General features: G+C 58.5%; 2 protein-coding genes across 6 annotated transcripts in view; both read left to right on the top strand.

The window, feature by feature from the left end:
* The window catches only part of FAM178B (family with sequence similarity 178 member B), a gene marked incomplete at its 5' end in the record, with an annotated part of 84,325 nt that extends 82,301 nt beyond the window's left edge, over positions 1–2,024 (top strand). Inside the window, 2 exons of the mRNA XM_081156441.1 lie at positions 233–385; positions 1,672–2,024. Of these exons, the coding sequence (XP_081012567.1) occupies positions 233–385; positions 1,672–1,704 (186 nt within the window). The 3' untranslated portion in view covers positions 1,705–2,024. The remainder of the gene's footprint in view (positions 1–232; positions 386–1,671) is intronic.
* A 4,290-nt stretch (positions 2,025–6,314) lies between these two features.
* SEMA4C (semaphorin 4C) lies at positions 6,315–16,035 on the top strand. 5 transcript variants are annotated; one of them, XM_081157073.1, is made up of 15 exons: positions 6,315–6,508; positions 8,319–8,464; positions 10,191–10,339; positions 10,668–10,730; positions 11,114–11,212; positions 11,302–11,398; positions 11,514–11,630; positions 11,722–11,873; positions 11,956–12,131; positions 12,435–12,579; positions 12,669–12,891; positions 13,033–13,145; positions 13,883–14,040; positions 14,129–14,199; positions 14,313–16,035. In XM_081157073.1, exons 2-15 carry the CDS (start codon positions 8,356–8,358, stop codon positions 15,152–15,154), a joined length of 2,514 nt encoding a protein of 837 aa, XP_081013199.1. In that variant the 5' UTR covers positions 6,315–6,508; positions 8,319–8,355; the 3' UTR covers positions 15,155–16,035. The 5 variants fall into 5 exon arrangements, with proteins under 5 accessions (XP_081013199.1, XP_081013203.1, XP_081013202.1 ...); XM_081157077.1 differs by having other exon boundaries at positions 6,418–6,508; positions 8,316–8,464; XM_081157076.1 differs by having other exon boundaries at positions 6,425–6,508; positions 8,316–8,464; positions 13,036–13,145; positions 14,313–16,029.
* Positions 16,036–16,141: the final 106 nt, after the last annotated feature.

Genomic DNA, 16,141 nt, shown 5'->3' with positions numbered 1-16,141 from the left:
GCAAAGAAGGGCTGAGAAGGAAGCGGGCCTCTCCCTTCTCCCAGCATCCCACGGGGCCTTCTCAAGGGTTACTGACATGTGCCCCCAGCACTTGCCCTGTCCCTCTCCTCCCTTTCCCGCCCAACTTCTGAGCAGTCACTCTCATGTATCCCTCTCCTCCTCTGACTTCGCTCCACCTCTCCTCCCACTGTGGATGTGCTGGGCTCTGTGCCCTCCATGGTCGCCTCTGCAGGGGGAGCTGCAGCTGCTATGCATGCAGTTGGACCGTCACATCAGCACCCACATCCGGGAGAGCCCCCAGGCCATGCACCGGACCAAACTCAAGGACCTGGCTACCCAGACCTACATCCGCTGGCAGGAGCTGCTGTCCCATTGCCGGCCCCAGGTGGTGCCCCCTCTAGCCTCCGGACCTGGGAGGGGAGGGAAGTGGTCAAGCAGCTGACCAGAGCCAGAGCATGTCCACCCCCACAGCAGCTGCTGAGTTTCTGGCTGGGAAAGGGGTGGAGAGGGCCTGTGGGGGGAGGGGAGGTGCCTGGAGGACCTTCAGCATTCCTATCCAGTCAGATACCCAATGCGGGTATGTGGTGTGAGATACAGAGGAGCCTCCCCTGAGCAGATGCAAAGAGAAACTTTGCCCTGGAGAGGGGAGATCCTGGGCCAGAGCAGCGCCAGGAAAGGGCACCAGAGGCAACAGCTGTCCACCCCTGCCTGCTTATCCTGCAGGCCTGAAGCTAGGACGACACTCCCAGGCTGCCCTGGTCCCTCTGGCTTCTGTAGCATCAACCTTCACACCCTCATTTTCTCAGACTCGAGGTGATACTATTCATAGCTAATATTTATTGAACAAAGCCCTTTTCTACATGAATCCACATAACCCCCATGAAACAAGTATTATTATGACCCCATTTCACAGAGGAGAAGCTAACCAGAGTCACTGAGAGGTTAAATAGCGTGTTTGCCCTGTCACACAGACGGGCAGAGTGTAAATGTCGGAACCAGGGCGCAGGGCCAGCCTGGCACCCACGCCTGCAGACTAGCGCACAGTCCAGCCCTGCCTTGGCATCCGCCCTCTGGCCTCCAGCCCTCCAACGAGAGCAGCTCTAGCTGGCTTAGGGGCACTTCCCTTCTGGGTCCCCAGCCCTTAGCAGAGATGAGCACCCACCCTCCACAGTGCTCCTTGCCTCCCACTTGCCTTTCCTCTGCCTTCTCTCTGCTTGTCCTTTCCCTGTAACCTCTGACTTGGGGCTGACACGTTGCCACAGGCTGTGGCTTGGGTCTCAGATTTCGCAAGTCCCTGAGAAAGCTGGAGAGTAAACCTCACCCTCAGTCCCCAAGGAACTAGATCACACTAGTCTTTTGGTGGGAAACCATGTTTGTCATGAAAAGAAAAAAAAGTGATTTGTGGCCTGGCCAAGCCAGGAGGCAGGCCCACCTTTCTTTCACACCTCCCTGGGACTGTGAGCAGCGAGCAGCAGCGAGGGGAGGGAGCCCAGGCAGAGATGTGCTTGTGTGGCCGGCTGCCCAGCTGCCCTTGCCTGGGCTAAGCCCCAGGAGTCCTGTCACTCAGCACCTGGCACAGGGGAGGGCTGTCGTGGATGTTGAATGGGCACTGGAGAACCAGGGAGCATCAGGGCCCAGGGTAACCACACCGTGTTTTTCACCTTGCCACAGGCCCAGCACTTCAGCCCCTGGGAAGACATCTAATGGAGCGGGGCAGGGGTGGCCCAGGGCTCTTGGCTCTGGCAGGGAGTGATCAGGACCCATGGACCTGGAGGAGGCAAAGAATAGAGGCCAGAGGAAGACCAGTCTGATGACGCAAGAGCCTGCCTCCATCACTGCCCTGGCCCCCAGTGGCAAGGGATGCTGCCTCTCCCTGCCTGCCCACCACCCCTCCCCCAGCTCTCCCTCCCCACCCGCCTGGCTGTCCTCTTCACCCAAGGCCTTCCAGGGCCACAGTCCTCCCGCCCTCCTTCCTCTCTCTGTCGCTAATGTGAGGTTTCTTTGTGCACACTAAAGTCTAATTTCACATCAGCGGTTCAGATGATTTCCTGCAATCCCTGTCTTGAGGTCCCGTGCTCAGCGTCCAGTTTGCTGAATACTCACCTCGGACAGTCATGTGACTGGGGCTTGGGCCCTGCTGCCCTGCAGCAGAGGGCTGTGTGTAAATCTCCAAGGAGGACCAGTTGTTCCTGTGGCCCTAGAAACCCCCTGCAGCCAGGATGGGAAGCATGTGTTTGGACCCAGTCTGGGACCACTCCTCACTCTCCCTCACCCCTTGGGAAGGATCCCCAGAGTGAGACAGTGGATCAAAGCTGTACTTACACTTAGTTCAGTTTACTCTTGAGCTCTGAAATCAACTCCCCAGACTTAGGGCCATGCCTGATACTGGTTTTGCTTCCCTCAGCCTTACCCGAGGTGAGTTTTGTGGGTGCTGATCCCTAACAGGATGCTGGATGTCTTAAACCTGTTCCCCTTGAGAATCAAGTGGTTCTTCCATACCCCCAGGACACCCCTGGGTGTCTGTTTTCTCCCTCTCTCCACTCCTCCAATCGTGAGAATCCATTTCTAGTCTCTTGCCCCTCCTGACTCCTCCCAGGTTGGGATGGGGTTTTGCAGGGGCCACAGAAGTAGATAGGAAGCAAAGGATGACCCCTGCCCAACTAGTCTGTGCCTACTCCTCAGTTCAGCCCTAATGTCTACCAGTGGAGCGTCACCATGGCGGGTGCTTAGATTTTCTCTGCTGACGTGTCTCTCTCCTTTGCTCTTTCAAGCAACTGAGGTCAGGGGAAGGTGGGCTAATTAGGAGAGAGGTTCCCCCAAAATAAAGGACCTTCAGAGCAACTAGCTCAATTTGTAGACCCATAGTGTACCCCATCACTTCTTGGGCCTGATTAAGACACAGTGCCTCCCTCTCTGGGACCCCAGAATGCTAGGAGCTAGGGGGCATCTATAATTCAGAGGACTGGGTACCATGCAGGACGCCTCCCTACCTTGCAGCCTTTGCCAAGTGAGAGGTGGAAGAAATCCTCTGCCAGGGTCACTTGGCTGCCCAGGTGACTTGACTGAGTTCTAGTTTCTGTTCCTGGCCACATCACAGGTCCCCTTGGCCAAGGTACCACTGAGGCCCCAGGGGCATTAGGTAGGCCTGAGATACTCCGATAAAAGAGCCAGCCTCCTGCACCCTCCCTCAGGGCTGCCTGCTTCTGACACTGCTCATCCTGGCAGTTAATCCACAACCATTCAGTTTGCTCTGGAAACCTGGAAATCACCTTTGTAATTTCCCTTCTTTGTTTCACTGCCAAGGGCAGAGAAGGAGTTGGGAGGTCTAAGGGGTTGAACTGGGGAGTTTCCAGGTCTCTCTGTGGCTCTGAGAAAGGGATGGAGCTGTCCTTTAGCGGAGACGTCTGGAGCCCTGCTCCCCAGTCCTGGTTCTCTTGCACTGCCCCAAACACACTCATCCCCCAGAGAGAAATAGACACCAAGGAGAGAAGAGGTGTTGGTGACGACTCAGTCCCTCCAGAGACCTAGCTGTAACCTGAGCAGAGGTGTGCAGTTTGAGGTCACCCAAGGGCGTACACCATCCCCTGGGATGTGTAATGGGCCCTCTCTGGAACTGGCCAGGAGCAGACCAGATCTTCTATAACTAGCCTGGGACCAGTTAGAAACTCAGCCTGCTCTAGACCAAGAATTCTACAGTGGTGCTGGTCCGGGCACCACTTGCCCTTTCCAGATAGAGCCCCTGGGGAAAGGCTGAGGGATATCCTGACTGAAGCCTCTGGAAAAGCAGCATCCGGGGCTGTGATGACGGATGTTTTCCTGCTTCCTTTTGGTGATGGTGGCAGGGAGGGGCTGGGAAGGGAAAGGCTTCCCAGGTGGGTGGCTTTGATAACTCTCCTTCAGGAGGAAGTAGAGAGGAAGTCCTTTTCCTATGTCCCTACTGACCTCAGCCCCTAGGCCCTCAGATCCCTGAAGGGTGGCTGACCCAGGCTTTCTCATTTCCCCCTGTGGGTTGAGAGCAGCCCCAGGCTTCCCGGGAAGTAGCCAGGCAGTGTTGAGTGGAGAACCCCTGTGTGAAGCCTGGCCCCTCCTGTCACAAAGCTGTCTCAGAAGAGCTAGGGGGTAAGGAGCCTAAATGAGGGCTACTATGGCACAGGACCCATGTGTGGGGGAGAGAGGAGCTTTGTTTTTCAGGTATGACTCCTGGGCCCACCCCTGGGGCGAGCCTCAGCTGCCAGTGCATCCTGAGCAAGCCTCAGAAGGCGTTTAGTGCCTCTGTCTTTCTTTGACGTGGCCTCAGCAGCTGAGTTACAGGGGGCAAGTAGGAGTGTCAGAGTTTGAGGCTGAGGGTGGGCACCCTCCACAGAATATGCCAGACAGACCCCAAGGAGATTGATAGATACAAGAGCCTTTCTTTTTTTGCTTTGGTGTAAATTTTCTCTTAATTTAAGAACCAGAAATCCTCATTTTTGACTAGTTGTGCTTATATTAAAAAGTATGAATCATGAGCAAGTAGTCATGCAGGAAACTATCCCCTGCTCACCCCCCCACGGAAAAGGCCAGTACTGGAAATGAACAGAGCCTAGACGGAAATGGGCGCAGGTGGGAAAGGGGTGTGGGGAGCTGCAGCCCTATCTTTGGGGAGCCTTTGGTAGGGACGGGCTCTTTGGAATGTGTTATTAGAACACAGAAGCCTACCTTGGGGTATGGAAGACTGTCCCTGCCACTGAAACCAAACCAGCTTTTGAAACTTTCCACTGGGGCTATGTTGCAGGTGGAGCCAGGAGCTCAAGTCTCTGCCTGGTAACCCTCACACCTAGTGGGGGGGAGGGGCTGGAAGGTGAGGAAAAACAGCAGGAAATGGAGCATTTGGGAGCTAAAAGTTATCAGCACCCACTGTGACTTAGTGGAAAGATAGATTTTGAGTCCCAGGGCCTGATTGAACATTCTGACCTTGTTCATATCTATGTGACTTCAGGCAGGTCTCTCTGAGACTCATTTTATCTACGAAATGGGAAAAACAATACCTACTTTTACAAAAGCGGTCCTCAGGGTGGAGTGAAAGAAAATGTAGTGGAGGCAGGTCGCAAAGTCTACAGTACAGAACAAAGGTGAGGGGGTCTGCATATCTGGTCACCTCCATTTAAATAGACACTGGGCATGACTCTACTGGGGTCACACACTTCCTCTCCCTCCCTGTCTGCTGAGGCAGAAAGCCTACTGCCCAGCCCATGCTAATAGCTGGCTGGTTTGCTCCCTATCTCCAGCATCTCCACAGCCACACAGCTTTTTCTCTGGTGGAAAGGAGCCGGGAAATGTGGCTTTGGCCGGCGGGGAGAACGGGCCTTTATGTGCACCAGCAAAGACCCAGTTGTTACTGAATCCAAACTGAGCTGCCTCCCCAGTTATCTCCACTACTCTTCTGGTCTCTGCTCTTTAGATGCCAAGTTTTAACCCAGAACAAAAGCTTCTGTCTGGACTGATTTATAATCCAGATCTGCTGATGGGGCCCTAAAGTGTTCCAACCCCGCAGGGCTGCAGGTGGCTTAAAGCAACCACCCTAGCCTCTGGGCCTGTCTCTTCACCTCTGCCCTCTGCCCCTGGCCAGGAAGTGGCATCTGTCTCCAGGTGCCACATTCCCAGTTTGGAGGACTAGCTGGCAAGGACACCCCAGCACATCCAGGAGGCCAGAGCTACCAGTTACTTCTCCGAGCGGCTGAGGGCGGAGACCGGCGGTTCTGGAGGTGGTAGATCTTCTCCAGCGTTGCTGCCCTCAGCCCCTTTCATCTGAACATCAGAGCTCATGTCACTTGTTATTCAGCGTATCAGTGGCACAAAAGGAGTCATTTTCTGGGGGTAGGCCCTGTGCCCTCAGGATAGAAGGTGGTCACCGGGAGCTGGGCAAGGGGCGCCGAGTGGGTCCCTGTGCCTGTAGCGCGAAAAGCAAGGGCCGGTGTCTCGCAGACAGGGGTCTTCCTGGCTGGGGAGGCCCGTGCAGTCTGATTGCAGGGGCCAGTGGGCGTCGGGGCCAAAAGGCAGACCACTCCGGTCTGTCCTGAGGAGAAGCCAGGTTTCCCCTGCGCCCCTCTTTCGGACACTCGCCCCGAGGCCCCTTCCCGAGCCCGGCCGCCCAGCCCGCGGTGGGCCTGGGAGACCTTCGGAGAGGCCGGGTGAGTCCGCTTCCCCCTGACAATGCCGGGAGTGGGGCTGAACCCCGGGGCGCCGAGCGGGGCGGGCGGGTCGCAGCCCCCTCCTGGGCCGGCCTTCGGGGCCCGCCCTCGGCCTCCGCCCGAACCCCCCCGGCTGACGTCAGGGGAGGGCGGAGTGCGGCCGTAAGAGAAAGAGCCGGCGCCCGCCGCGGTGGCGCGCGGAGCCCGAGCTCAGGGGCGCCGAGCCGAGCTCGGACCGAGCGGCTGTGACACTCGGGCCGCGGAGGAGGCGCGCGCGGGGGCGGCTCGGGGTGGGAGCCGAGCGTGAGGGCGGCGCCCGGGGACTCCAGCGCGAGCAGGAGGTGAGTGAGGCCAGGGCGGCGCGCGACCCAAGCCGCGGAGCCCCGGAGCGCTGCTTTGTCCCCCGACCCGGGCAGGGGCCGCCTCACGCGAGGGACAGGATCTAGGGACGCAGGGAAGGGCAGTGGGGGACAGCTGTCCGCTCGCGATCCTTCCTGCGCCCCCCGCGGGGGTTTGGAGCTGGGCCAGCAGTGCCCGCAGCCAGAGGGTCCGGAGGCGAGGACTAGTCCGGGGAGCGGGGCTAAGAGGAGGGGTCTCTCGTGCTGTCGGGTCCGCGGCCGGGATCCTCTCCAGGCCCCCGAGCTGCTCCCAGCTCCTCCACCCCGATGGAAAGTTTGGGGCGGGCTTGGACCGAGGCCAATGTTGTGGGATCGGATTTCCCCGCCGTGGCCCCCCGCCCGTTCCGCCCGGGAGGCGGGGTGTCCTGGAAAGCCAGCTCCCGAGCTCAGCCGGCCGCCCTGTCCCCGGCTGTAGCGCTCGCCCTGCTGCCGCCGTTCGGGGTGGGCAAGGGCGAGGGGCCACCGCCGGGACCCTGCGCCCCAGCACTCACCCCGGGGCCGCCCCGATTTCCCTGGGAGGAGCTGGTGGCGGCGGCGCACCCGAGCGCGCCGCGGAGTCCGGCCCAGCCTGGGGTAAGGGGCAGAGGGAGGGCTAGGGGGTATTGGGGACCGACAGGGTGAGCGTGTCCCTAGTCCCCCGCCCTTCCCGCGCTGGGTCCTAGGCCGACAGGGGGCGTCCGCAGGCCTGTCTCCCGCACGCTCCCTGCGCCGCTGCTTTGTTTGCATTCAAATCCCCGAGCTGGGGGAGGGGATGGGGGGCAGGGACGGGGTCTTGGCGGGGACCCTTTGTTTTGGGGTGAACAGGTCCCCGGGTTCTGTGTCTGTACGCCTGGCCTTGTAGGCCTGGAGCGGCGGAAATGAACCCAGATGGCCTGGCCGGGCGGGGGGCGCGATCCCCGAGTGGGAAGGCTCGTCGGACCCTGCGCTGTCCCCCCCGCGGTTTACTGGGAGCCCCATCGCGCCCCTGCCCGGGCCCGCCGCCCCTGAGGGCGCCGCCGGGGGATCAGACCCAGCGCGGCTCCTGTCCCACCGACCCAAGCCCGAGGGGCAGCTTCCCTCGGAGGCAGTTCGAGGAACGGAGGAGGCGCTGGTCACTTCCACGCCCATCCCACCCACTTCCTGCCTCCCTTCTTAGGCAACAAAGGGGCCTCGGGAAGCGGGGCCCCTTCAGCCCCCGGACTGCTTCAGCCCTTTTGGTGTAGAGCGGGGTTTCGGGTTCTGCCCCGCCATTGTCTGCGCTGGGGGAGGGGACAGGCTGGGGCAGGACCCCCGAGCCTGATGCACCGAGCGCCCCCACCGCCCACCCACCACATACCCTCTCACCCTGCTAAGGAGTTCACGTCTCAGAATTAGGTCTTAGGCTGCTGAAGCCCCAGTAGGGTCAAGCCTTGCTTCCAGAGGTTATTTTAAGAAATCATCGAATCTGTCAGGCCTGAGTGTGGGGGAGGGGTCCTCTTTTATTTTCTTAAACAACTTCCTGTTGAGGAGAGGGAGTGGGGGAGGGCCTGGAGGCCAGAGGAGGTTTCTTGGAGTGTCTTCTCTCTCAACTAACAGCTGCACCCCTTCAGGGAGACCCCATGGTCCTCTGGAGGCCTGGGGGCTGAGGCCAGGTATGAGGCGACTGGGACTCTGACTGAGCAAGGCAGGGGTTGGGGCACTCCTGGGGGGGCCTGGTCAGGTCTTCTGTCCTGTAAGTGCCTTCCAGTCTGTTTGCTCTGGCTATGATTCTGACCCATTTCTTTTCCCCCAGCAGGGCAGCTGGCCTGGAGCTTAGAGCCGGGGCGTGGGCCATGGCCCCACACTGGGCTGTCTGGCTGCTGGCAGCGGGGCTGTGGGGCCTGGGCATTGGGGCTGAGGTGTGGTGGAACCTGGTGCCCCGGAAGACCGTATCTTCTGGGGGTGAGTGTCTGAAGTCGGAGGAGACAGACCAGTTTGCACGGAGGGGCCCGGAGTGGCTGCTGAGGGAAGAAAGAGAGATGCCAAGGGGCTGCCCCCTAGAATGTGCCAGCTTTATTCTGCTGTCAGGCTCAAGGCACACCGATGCATGTGACCCAGCTTTCTAAGAAGTGTGACTGAGTCGCTCTAGGGACTTAGAACTCGTAGTCCAGCTCAGGACCTGGGCTGTCCCCTGCCTCTGATGCTTAGGACTGGGCAGTCCCCATTGTGCAAGGGAGAAGGACCATTCTGCATCACCCTCCCCATGCCTCACTCCTGAAATTGTCACTCACTGAGAGTCTAGTGAGAGAAATCTGAACCAGCATAAGCATGAAGCCAAGGTTGCCCCCCAAGTCTTTCTAGCTCTCCCCCTAGGAGCCTCCTTATCAACTCTAATAGACCCCTTCTGCTGCCCTGATAGTCTTGCTGCTTGGAGGCCCTAGATGGGTATGTATGTGCACGTGCTCATGTGGGAGGACAGAGGACCTGATATCCCTTACTGTGTGTGCGCACACACCTGTACCAAGAGGTGATGTCAGGTGTTTGTATCATCCCTGCACTCTGGGGACCTGGGATGAGCTCACCTCCCACAGGCTGCACTCAGGTGCTAATAAAGCCCTCCCTTACCAGCCTGTGTCTGGGCCCATCTTTGGCCCCAAAGACTAAGCTGGTTTAGGGGACCCTGAGGACAGGTCAGCAGCTATCTTGGGAGCCAACATAGAGATCCAGTGACTATATGAATGTCGTAGTGCCCTGCATGGTGAATGGCAGCAAGGCTTCTCAGCCCTCGCAGGCTCTGGTTTCCCTGCACTATCTCTGGTCCCAGCCTCTGGTTTTCCCTGCCATCCCTGCCTGTACCAGTGGCCAATTGTGCTGGTTTCTCTGGCAGCCTGGATTTGTTTGAGTGGAGTGGAGGGTTTCCTAAGACAGGGAGCACTCACAACTTCTGTATGTCTTGCCCTGCTGGGTCAGGGGTGGGGGTCTGGCTGTACTCTGATGTGGGCAGAGGGCAGCAGAGCAAAGATGGAAGAGGCAACTGCAGAAGCTGGGAAGGAAAAGTGCCCAGCTCTGCAGCCAGGGGTGCTGCTGACCCTAAGAGTGGCAGCCATAAGTCTGATGGCTTCCTCTGGCCGGAAGCTGTGGCTGAGATATCCTTCCTTCCTCCTCAGCTCAGATGTGCCTCCTCCCAGGCTGGAAAAGGCCAAGGAGGCCCACAGGAGCTGTCCGCCAGGCGGCAATTCAGGAAATGCCCTTTATTGCCAGTCAGGGCACTGGGCTGCATTGTTTGTGGGGTGCTAGCCCTAATTTGGGGATCAAGGACAAGCAGACCCAGGAGACCATTGTTATAGAGCAGTGATTTTCAACCTTCTTCATCTCATGGCACACAAAAACTAATTACTAAAATTATATTGTATTTTTTGCCAATCTGACAAAAAGCCAGGTATAATTTGGATTCGTTCACACAGGATGGCTATTGTTATGTTGCCTGTTGTCATTTTTTAATTTAACAATCTAAGGGAAAAGAGGTCAATGCCCCTGACTAGTCAGGTATTGCATGTTTTAAAAATCCTTGCGGCACAGTGGTTGAAAATTTCTGGTATAGAGGAAGACTGGTTGGGGGGTGGGTGCCTGGAGCCCTAGGAAGGCCTGTCCATCCACAGCCTTGCTCACTGCCGTCTTGTCCCTGCAGAGCTTGCTCCCGTGGTGCGGCGATTCTCCCAAACGGGCATTCAGGACTTTCTGACGCTGACCCTCACCGAGCAGACCGGGCTCCTGTATGTGGGGGCCCGGGAGGCCCTGTTTGCCTTCAGCGTGGAGGCTATGGAGCTGCAAGGAGTGGTGAGAAGTGGGGGAGTGGGAGGCATACAGGCAGGTGACAGGCAGGACCCCAGAGGCTTCTCTTGGTCAAGCTGTCCTTTGGGAATCTTGCTGGGTCTGCAAGGCTACCTTTGGCAGAGTGTGAGAGTTGCCTTAGCATCTGCAGCACTCACTGAGTTCTGCTACCATGGGGCCGTTTGGGGCCTATGTCCTCCACTGAAGTAAGATCCCAGGGAGCGAGGACCATGTACTGTCACTTGGTGTTTCATGTGGCTGCCACAGGCCATGCTTGGGCACGTGCTCAGTCTATACCTGTGACGTTGCTGATGTGCCCCTTCCTTGTCCCCAGATCTCATGGGCCGCTTCTGTGGAGAAGAAGACCGACTGCATCCAGAAAGGGAAGAGTAACCAGGTGGGTGCTTGGGACGAACTGAGGTGGGGGACAGGGCTCCCCCTGGCTGGGCTCTCTGTCCAGGGCTCCCTTTGTTTCAGTACCGGTCTGATCTCAGTCTGTTGTGTCCCTTCTCTGGACCTCGTCTTTTTTTGTTTTTAATTGATTTCAAAGAGAGGAAGGGAGGGGGAGAGAGAGAGAGAGAGAAACATCAATGTTAAGAGAGTCATTGCTCAGCCGCTTCCTGCACACCCCTGACTGGGGATCGAGCCCGCAACCTGGGCATGTGCCCTGACCCAGAATCAAACCACAATCTCCTGGATCCTAGGTCGATGCTCAACCACTGAGCTGCACCGGCTTGGCTCTGGCCCTCGTCTTTTAACTGGATCCATTTTTCTCCCCAGACGGAGTGTTTCAACTTCATCCGCTTCCTACAGCCATACAATGCATCCCACCTGTACGTGTGTGGCACCTACGCCTTCCAGCCCAAGTGTGCCTACATCGTGAGTGCTGCACTTTCCTGCTGCCCTCCTGGTGCTGCTCTGGATGCCAGGCCTTCTGCATCTCACTCTCTGTCTCTTCCCTGCCCCAGGACATGGTCACCTTCACCTTGGAGCGCGGAGCCTTTGAGGATGGAAAGGGGAAGTGCCCCTATGACCCAGCTAAGGGCCACACTGGCCTCCTTGTGGGTGAGTGGCCCACCCCGCTGTAGGCTGGGGTGTCCCCCAGGACTCGTTCCCATCCAGGGCTATGTGGCCTGAGTACCTTCATCTCTCTGGCCTGGCTGACCCTCTGTCTCCGTAGACGGTGAGCTGTACTCGGCCACACTCAACAACTTCCTGGGCACAGAGCCCATTATCCTGCGTAACTTGGGGCGCCACCATCCCATGAAGACGGAGTACCTGGCCTTCTGGCTCAATGGTGAGCGCCGAGGAGCTGGCATGGGGACTGGGGGAGCTTTGCAGGGGAAGGCACTCCTAGGGCCTGGCTAAGCCTCCTCCCCTTCCCTTAGAGCCTCATTTTGTCGGCTCCGCCTACATCCCAGAGAGCGTGGGGAGCTTCACCGGGGACGATGACAAGGTCTACTTCTTCTTCAGCGAGCGGGCATTGGAGTACAACTGCTACATGCAGCAGGTGGTGGCCCGCGTGGCCCGAGTCTGCAAGGTACAGGAGTCTGCAGCGGTGAGCACTGGGTCCCTGCCGGCCGGGCAGGGCTGACCGCCAATGTCCCCTTGTCATCTGCCAGGGAGACGTGGGGGGTGCACGGACCCTGCAGAAGAAGTGGACCACCTTCATGAAGGCACACCTGGTGTGCTCTGCCCCCAACCGCCGCCTCTACCTCAACCAGCTGCAGGCCCTGCACACCCTGCAGGACGCCTCCTGGCAGAACACAACCTTCTTTGCAGTTTTTCGGGCACGATGGTGAGCCGGCCAGGAATCACTGGGGCTGGGGAGGAGCAGGGCTTCAGGTTAGCGGTGGTTTATAGTGCAGGCCTCTGGGCGAGTCCGGCTGGCCAGTTTTCTGGAAGCCAAGGAGGATGTTGGGCATCTGCTCCCAGTGGGAGATGGGCCAGTGCCTTGCCCCCCGTGGCACTTTAGAGCTGCCACCACATTGTGCGTGCCTATGACTGCTTCATGCTGGGCCCCACCTTCCCTCTACATGCCCTGAACTGGGGTAAAGTGGACACCAAGCCTGACCCTTGGGGTCCTCCCTTGCTGTGACAGGGGTGATGTGGACCTGTCAGCTGTCTGCGAGTACCAGTTGGAAGAGATTCAGAGGGTGTTCGAGGGTCCCTTCAAGGAGTACCATGAGCGATCCCAGAAGTGGGGCCGCTATAGTGACACACTACCCAGCCCACGGCCGGGCTCGGTGAGTTGACCAGGGAGGGGTGCACTGCTGCCCTCAGCCCCAGTGCTATTTCCATAGGCTGACCACTGTTCCCCAAACCCAACCCTTAGTGCATTGATGACTGGCACCGTCAAAACGGCTACAGCAGTTCTATGGAGCTGCCTGACAACACCCTGAACTTCATCAAGAAACACCCCCTGCTGGAGGAGCAGGTGAGACCTCGCTGGGGCCGGCCCCTGCTCGTAAAGAAGGACACCAACTTCACCCACGTGGTGGCTGACCGGGTCACGGGGCTTGATGGAGCCTCCTATACAGTGCTGTTCATTGGCACAGGTAGGTACATGGGCATGCAGACCTAGTTGCTGGAGGCTGGCTGAAGGCCTGTGTGCCTAGAGAGGGTGATCTGGGGGTGCCCCAGAGCCCTTGGGCTCTCTCATTTACAATTGTCCTTCCCCAACCCTCCCCTCCCCCCAGAAGACGGCTGGCTGCTTAAGGCCGTGAGCCTGGGGCCCTGGGTCCACCTGATCGAAGAGCTGCAGGTGTTTGACCAGGAGCCCATGAAAAGCCTGGTCCTCTCCCGGAGCAAGGTAATTAGGCCCCACCCGCAGCAGTTCCTCCACCTTCTTTAGTCTTGTGTTTGGCCCATTCAGGGCAGGGGAGGCACTCAAGTACACGTCTCTTAGCTTGGGGTGAGTTCCTAATGGATCCTGCACTCCGTAGGCCTTTTATATAGCCAGGTCCTTGCGTTGGCCGCATTGCCCACCAGTCCTGACCCCCATGCCTTCCCACTTCCCTGAGGTGCTCCAGGCATCTTACACTTTTCTGTCCTGTTATGGCACCCTAGATTTTCATGTGCTCGCCTGTCTGTCGTGGCTCAGATTGTTCCCCAGAACATGGAATAATGGTAGAAAGAAAGTCTGGTTGAAAAACAGAATGGCGGTCACCATGCAAACAGGAAAACACCTTATGCTATGCTGGTACTATTGTGAGGGCTGCTGGGCCTTGCGGAAAACATACTTCCTGCACTATTTATACTCTACTGGAGCTGTGTGTGCCTGGAGCTGTGTGTGCGTGTGTGCATCTGTGATTATACTCAGCTCCACAGGGCTGCTGTTCTCTTTAATAAGGTCACGGCTATAAGGTGCTTAGGATGGTGTCTGGCGTGTAGTAAGACCTCCATTCGTTCTTTGGTCCTTAGATTTCCACCCTTAGTTCTCCCTTCTTTTGACCCCTTTTTCCCTGTGCTGCCCCTCAGCAGTCCCAGCTGTGCCCTGGCTGTGTGTGGGCCTGGCTGACCCTCCTATGCCCACTGCTTCTCTTGCAGAAGCTGCTGTTTGCAGGTTCCCGCTCGCAGTTGGTTCAGCTGCCCCTGGCCGACTGCGTGAAGTACCGCTCCTGTGCAGACTGTGTCCTCGCTCGGGACCCCTACTGCGCCTGGAGTGTCAATATAAGCCGCTGTGTGGCCCTGCGTGGCCACTCTGGGTGAGCAGGGCTCTGCCCCTGTTGGGACCAGGAGGGGAGGGCAGGAGTTTGGAGCGGGGATGTTGATGGATCCTGCTTCCCCAACCAGATCCCTGCTGATCCAGCAAGTGACAGTCTCAGACACCTCAGGCATCTGCAACTTCCGTGGCAATAAGAAAGGTGAGCTGTCTTTCGTCCTCGCAGTGGGATGGGCCGTGGGCCAGAGCTGGAGTGTCTGCACTCCCCTTGGCCCTGGGTTTCCTGCACTAACTCTGCTCCCTCTCCTCTCCCAGCTGCTGCAGTCAGGCTCACACCCAAAAACATCACGGTGGTGGCAGGCACAGACCTGGTGCTGCCCTGCCGCCTGTCTTCCAACCTTGCCCATGCCCGATGGACCTTTGGGGGCCGGGACCTGCCTGCAGAACAGCCTGGCTCTTTCCTCTATGATGCTCGACTCCAGGCCTTGGTCGTGATGGCTGCCCAGCCCCGCCACTCCGGGGCCTACCACTGCTTTTCTGAGGAGCAGGGGACACGGCTGGCTGCTGAAGGCTACCTGGTTGCTGTGGTGGCGGGCCCTTCATTGACGCTGGAGGCCCGGGCACCCCTGGAAAACCTGGGGCTGGTGTGGCTGGCTGTCGTGGCCCTGGGGGCCGTGTGCCTGGTGCTGCTGCTGCTCGTGTTGTCACTGCGCCGTAGGCTGCGTGAGGAGCTGGAGAAAGGTGCCAAGGCGGCAGAGAGGACCCTGGTGTACCCTCTGGAGCTTCCCAAGGAACCCACCAGCCCCCCTTTCCGTCCTGGCCCCGAGACTGATGAGAAACTTTGGGACCCTGTTGGCTACTACTACTCAGATGGCTCCCTCAAGATTGTGCCTGGACACGCCCGGTGCCAACCTGGGGCTGGGCCCCCTTCCCCGCCTCCTGGCATTCCTGGCCAGCCCCTGCCATCCCCAACTCGGCTTCACCTTGGGGGTGGGCGGAACTCAAATGCCAACGGTTATGTGCGCTTACAGCTAGGCGGGGAGGACCACGGCGAGGGGCTTGGGCATCCCCTGCCCGAGCTGGCAGACGACCTGAGGCGGAAACTACATCAGCGCCAGCCCTTGCCAGACTCCAATCCTGAGGAGTCCTCGGTATGAGGGACCCCCACCACATTGGTGGGGCAGCCTGGGAGCCATGGCTCCTACTTTTGCACAGGCACCAGCTACCTCAGGGACATGGCGTGGGCACCTGCTCTACTGGGACAGATCCTGCCCAGCACCCGCCCGCCCATGAGGACCTGCTCTGCTCAGCACGGGCACTGCCACTTGGTGTGGCTCACCAAGGCACCAGCCGCCCAGAAGGCGTCTTCCTCCTCTCTGTGAGGGGCTGTGAATCACAGACACGTGGGACCCCAGCAGCCAAAACTTCAAGACAGAAGTTGGAGATATGGATGTGTGTGTGTGTGTGTGTGTGTGTGTGTGTGTATGTGTGTGTGTACACATGGGTGTGTTTGTGACAGTCTTCCTGTTTCTGTGGAGTCTTCCCTTGGCCTGGGGTCCTCCTGGTGAGTCATTGGAGCTATGAAGGGGAAGGGGTCGATCACTTTGCTTCTCTTACCCCCACCTGTCCCCAGGAGGGGCAGGGATGTACATATGGGGGTGGGCTGGGCAGGGTGCCGTACCCCTGGGGGGGCAGTGCAGGGCTCTGGGTTGGGCCTAAGTCCTGCTTCTAGGGTTGTGAATGTTTTCAGGGTTTGGGGGAGGGAGCGGAACCTCCTGTGTGTTTGGGGGGAAGGGTGGTAGGGGCCTCCCACTTGGCCCTGGGGTTCCTGGTCTTTTATACTTGTCCTCTCTTACAGGGCTAGGAGAGGTGTGGGGGAGGGGGAGAGAGGGTAGGCATGCTGTGGATATGGCATATCCTCTCCCAGCCCTGGAGGAGGGCTCCTAACAGTGTAACTTATTGTGTCCCCGCGTATTTATTTGTTGTAAATATTTGAGTATTTTTATATTGACAAATAAAATGGAGGAAATAAAACTGCGATGAGACAATTGAGCTAAAACCCGGGTGCCAAAGGGGAAGACTCCCTGTGGGCTGAGTCAGGCAGGACCATCCCACCTCCCCACAGTCCTGGGGCAGCTGCCCCT

The sequence above is a fragment of the Miniopterus schreibersii genome (assembly GCF_964146895.1).
Source record: "Miniopterus schreibersii genome assembly, chromosome: 13".
Taxonomy (NCBI): domain Eukaryota; kingdom Metazoa; phylum Chordata; class Mammalia; order Chiroptera; family Miniopteridae; genus Miniopterus; species Miniopterus schreibersii.
The sequence above is the reverse complement of the archived record's forward strand: the minus strand, read 5'-3'. Positions and strand labels throughout refer to the sequence as shown.

What these genes read in the sequence shown, in the direction of transcription:
- SEMA4C (XM_081157073.1), top strand. Translation starts at nt 8,356, where the DNA reads ATGGCCCCACACTGGGCTGTCTGGCTGCTGGCAGCGGGGCTGTGGGGC. An exon ending in GAAGACCGTATCTTCTGGGG is followed by an intron (nt 8,465 to 10,190) that starts GTGAGTGTCTGA and finishes TTGTCCCTGCAG; the next exon opens with AGCTTGCTCCCGTGGTGCGG. An exon ending in GCAGTTTTTCGGGCACGATG is followed by an intron (nt 12,132 to 12,434) that starts GTGAGCCGGCCA and finishes TTGCTGTGACAG; the next exon opens with GGGTGATGTGGACCTGTCAG.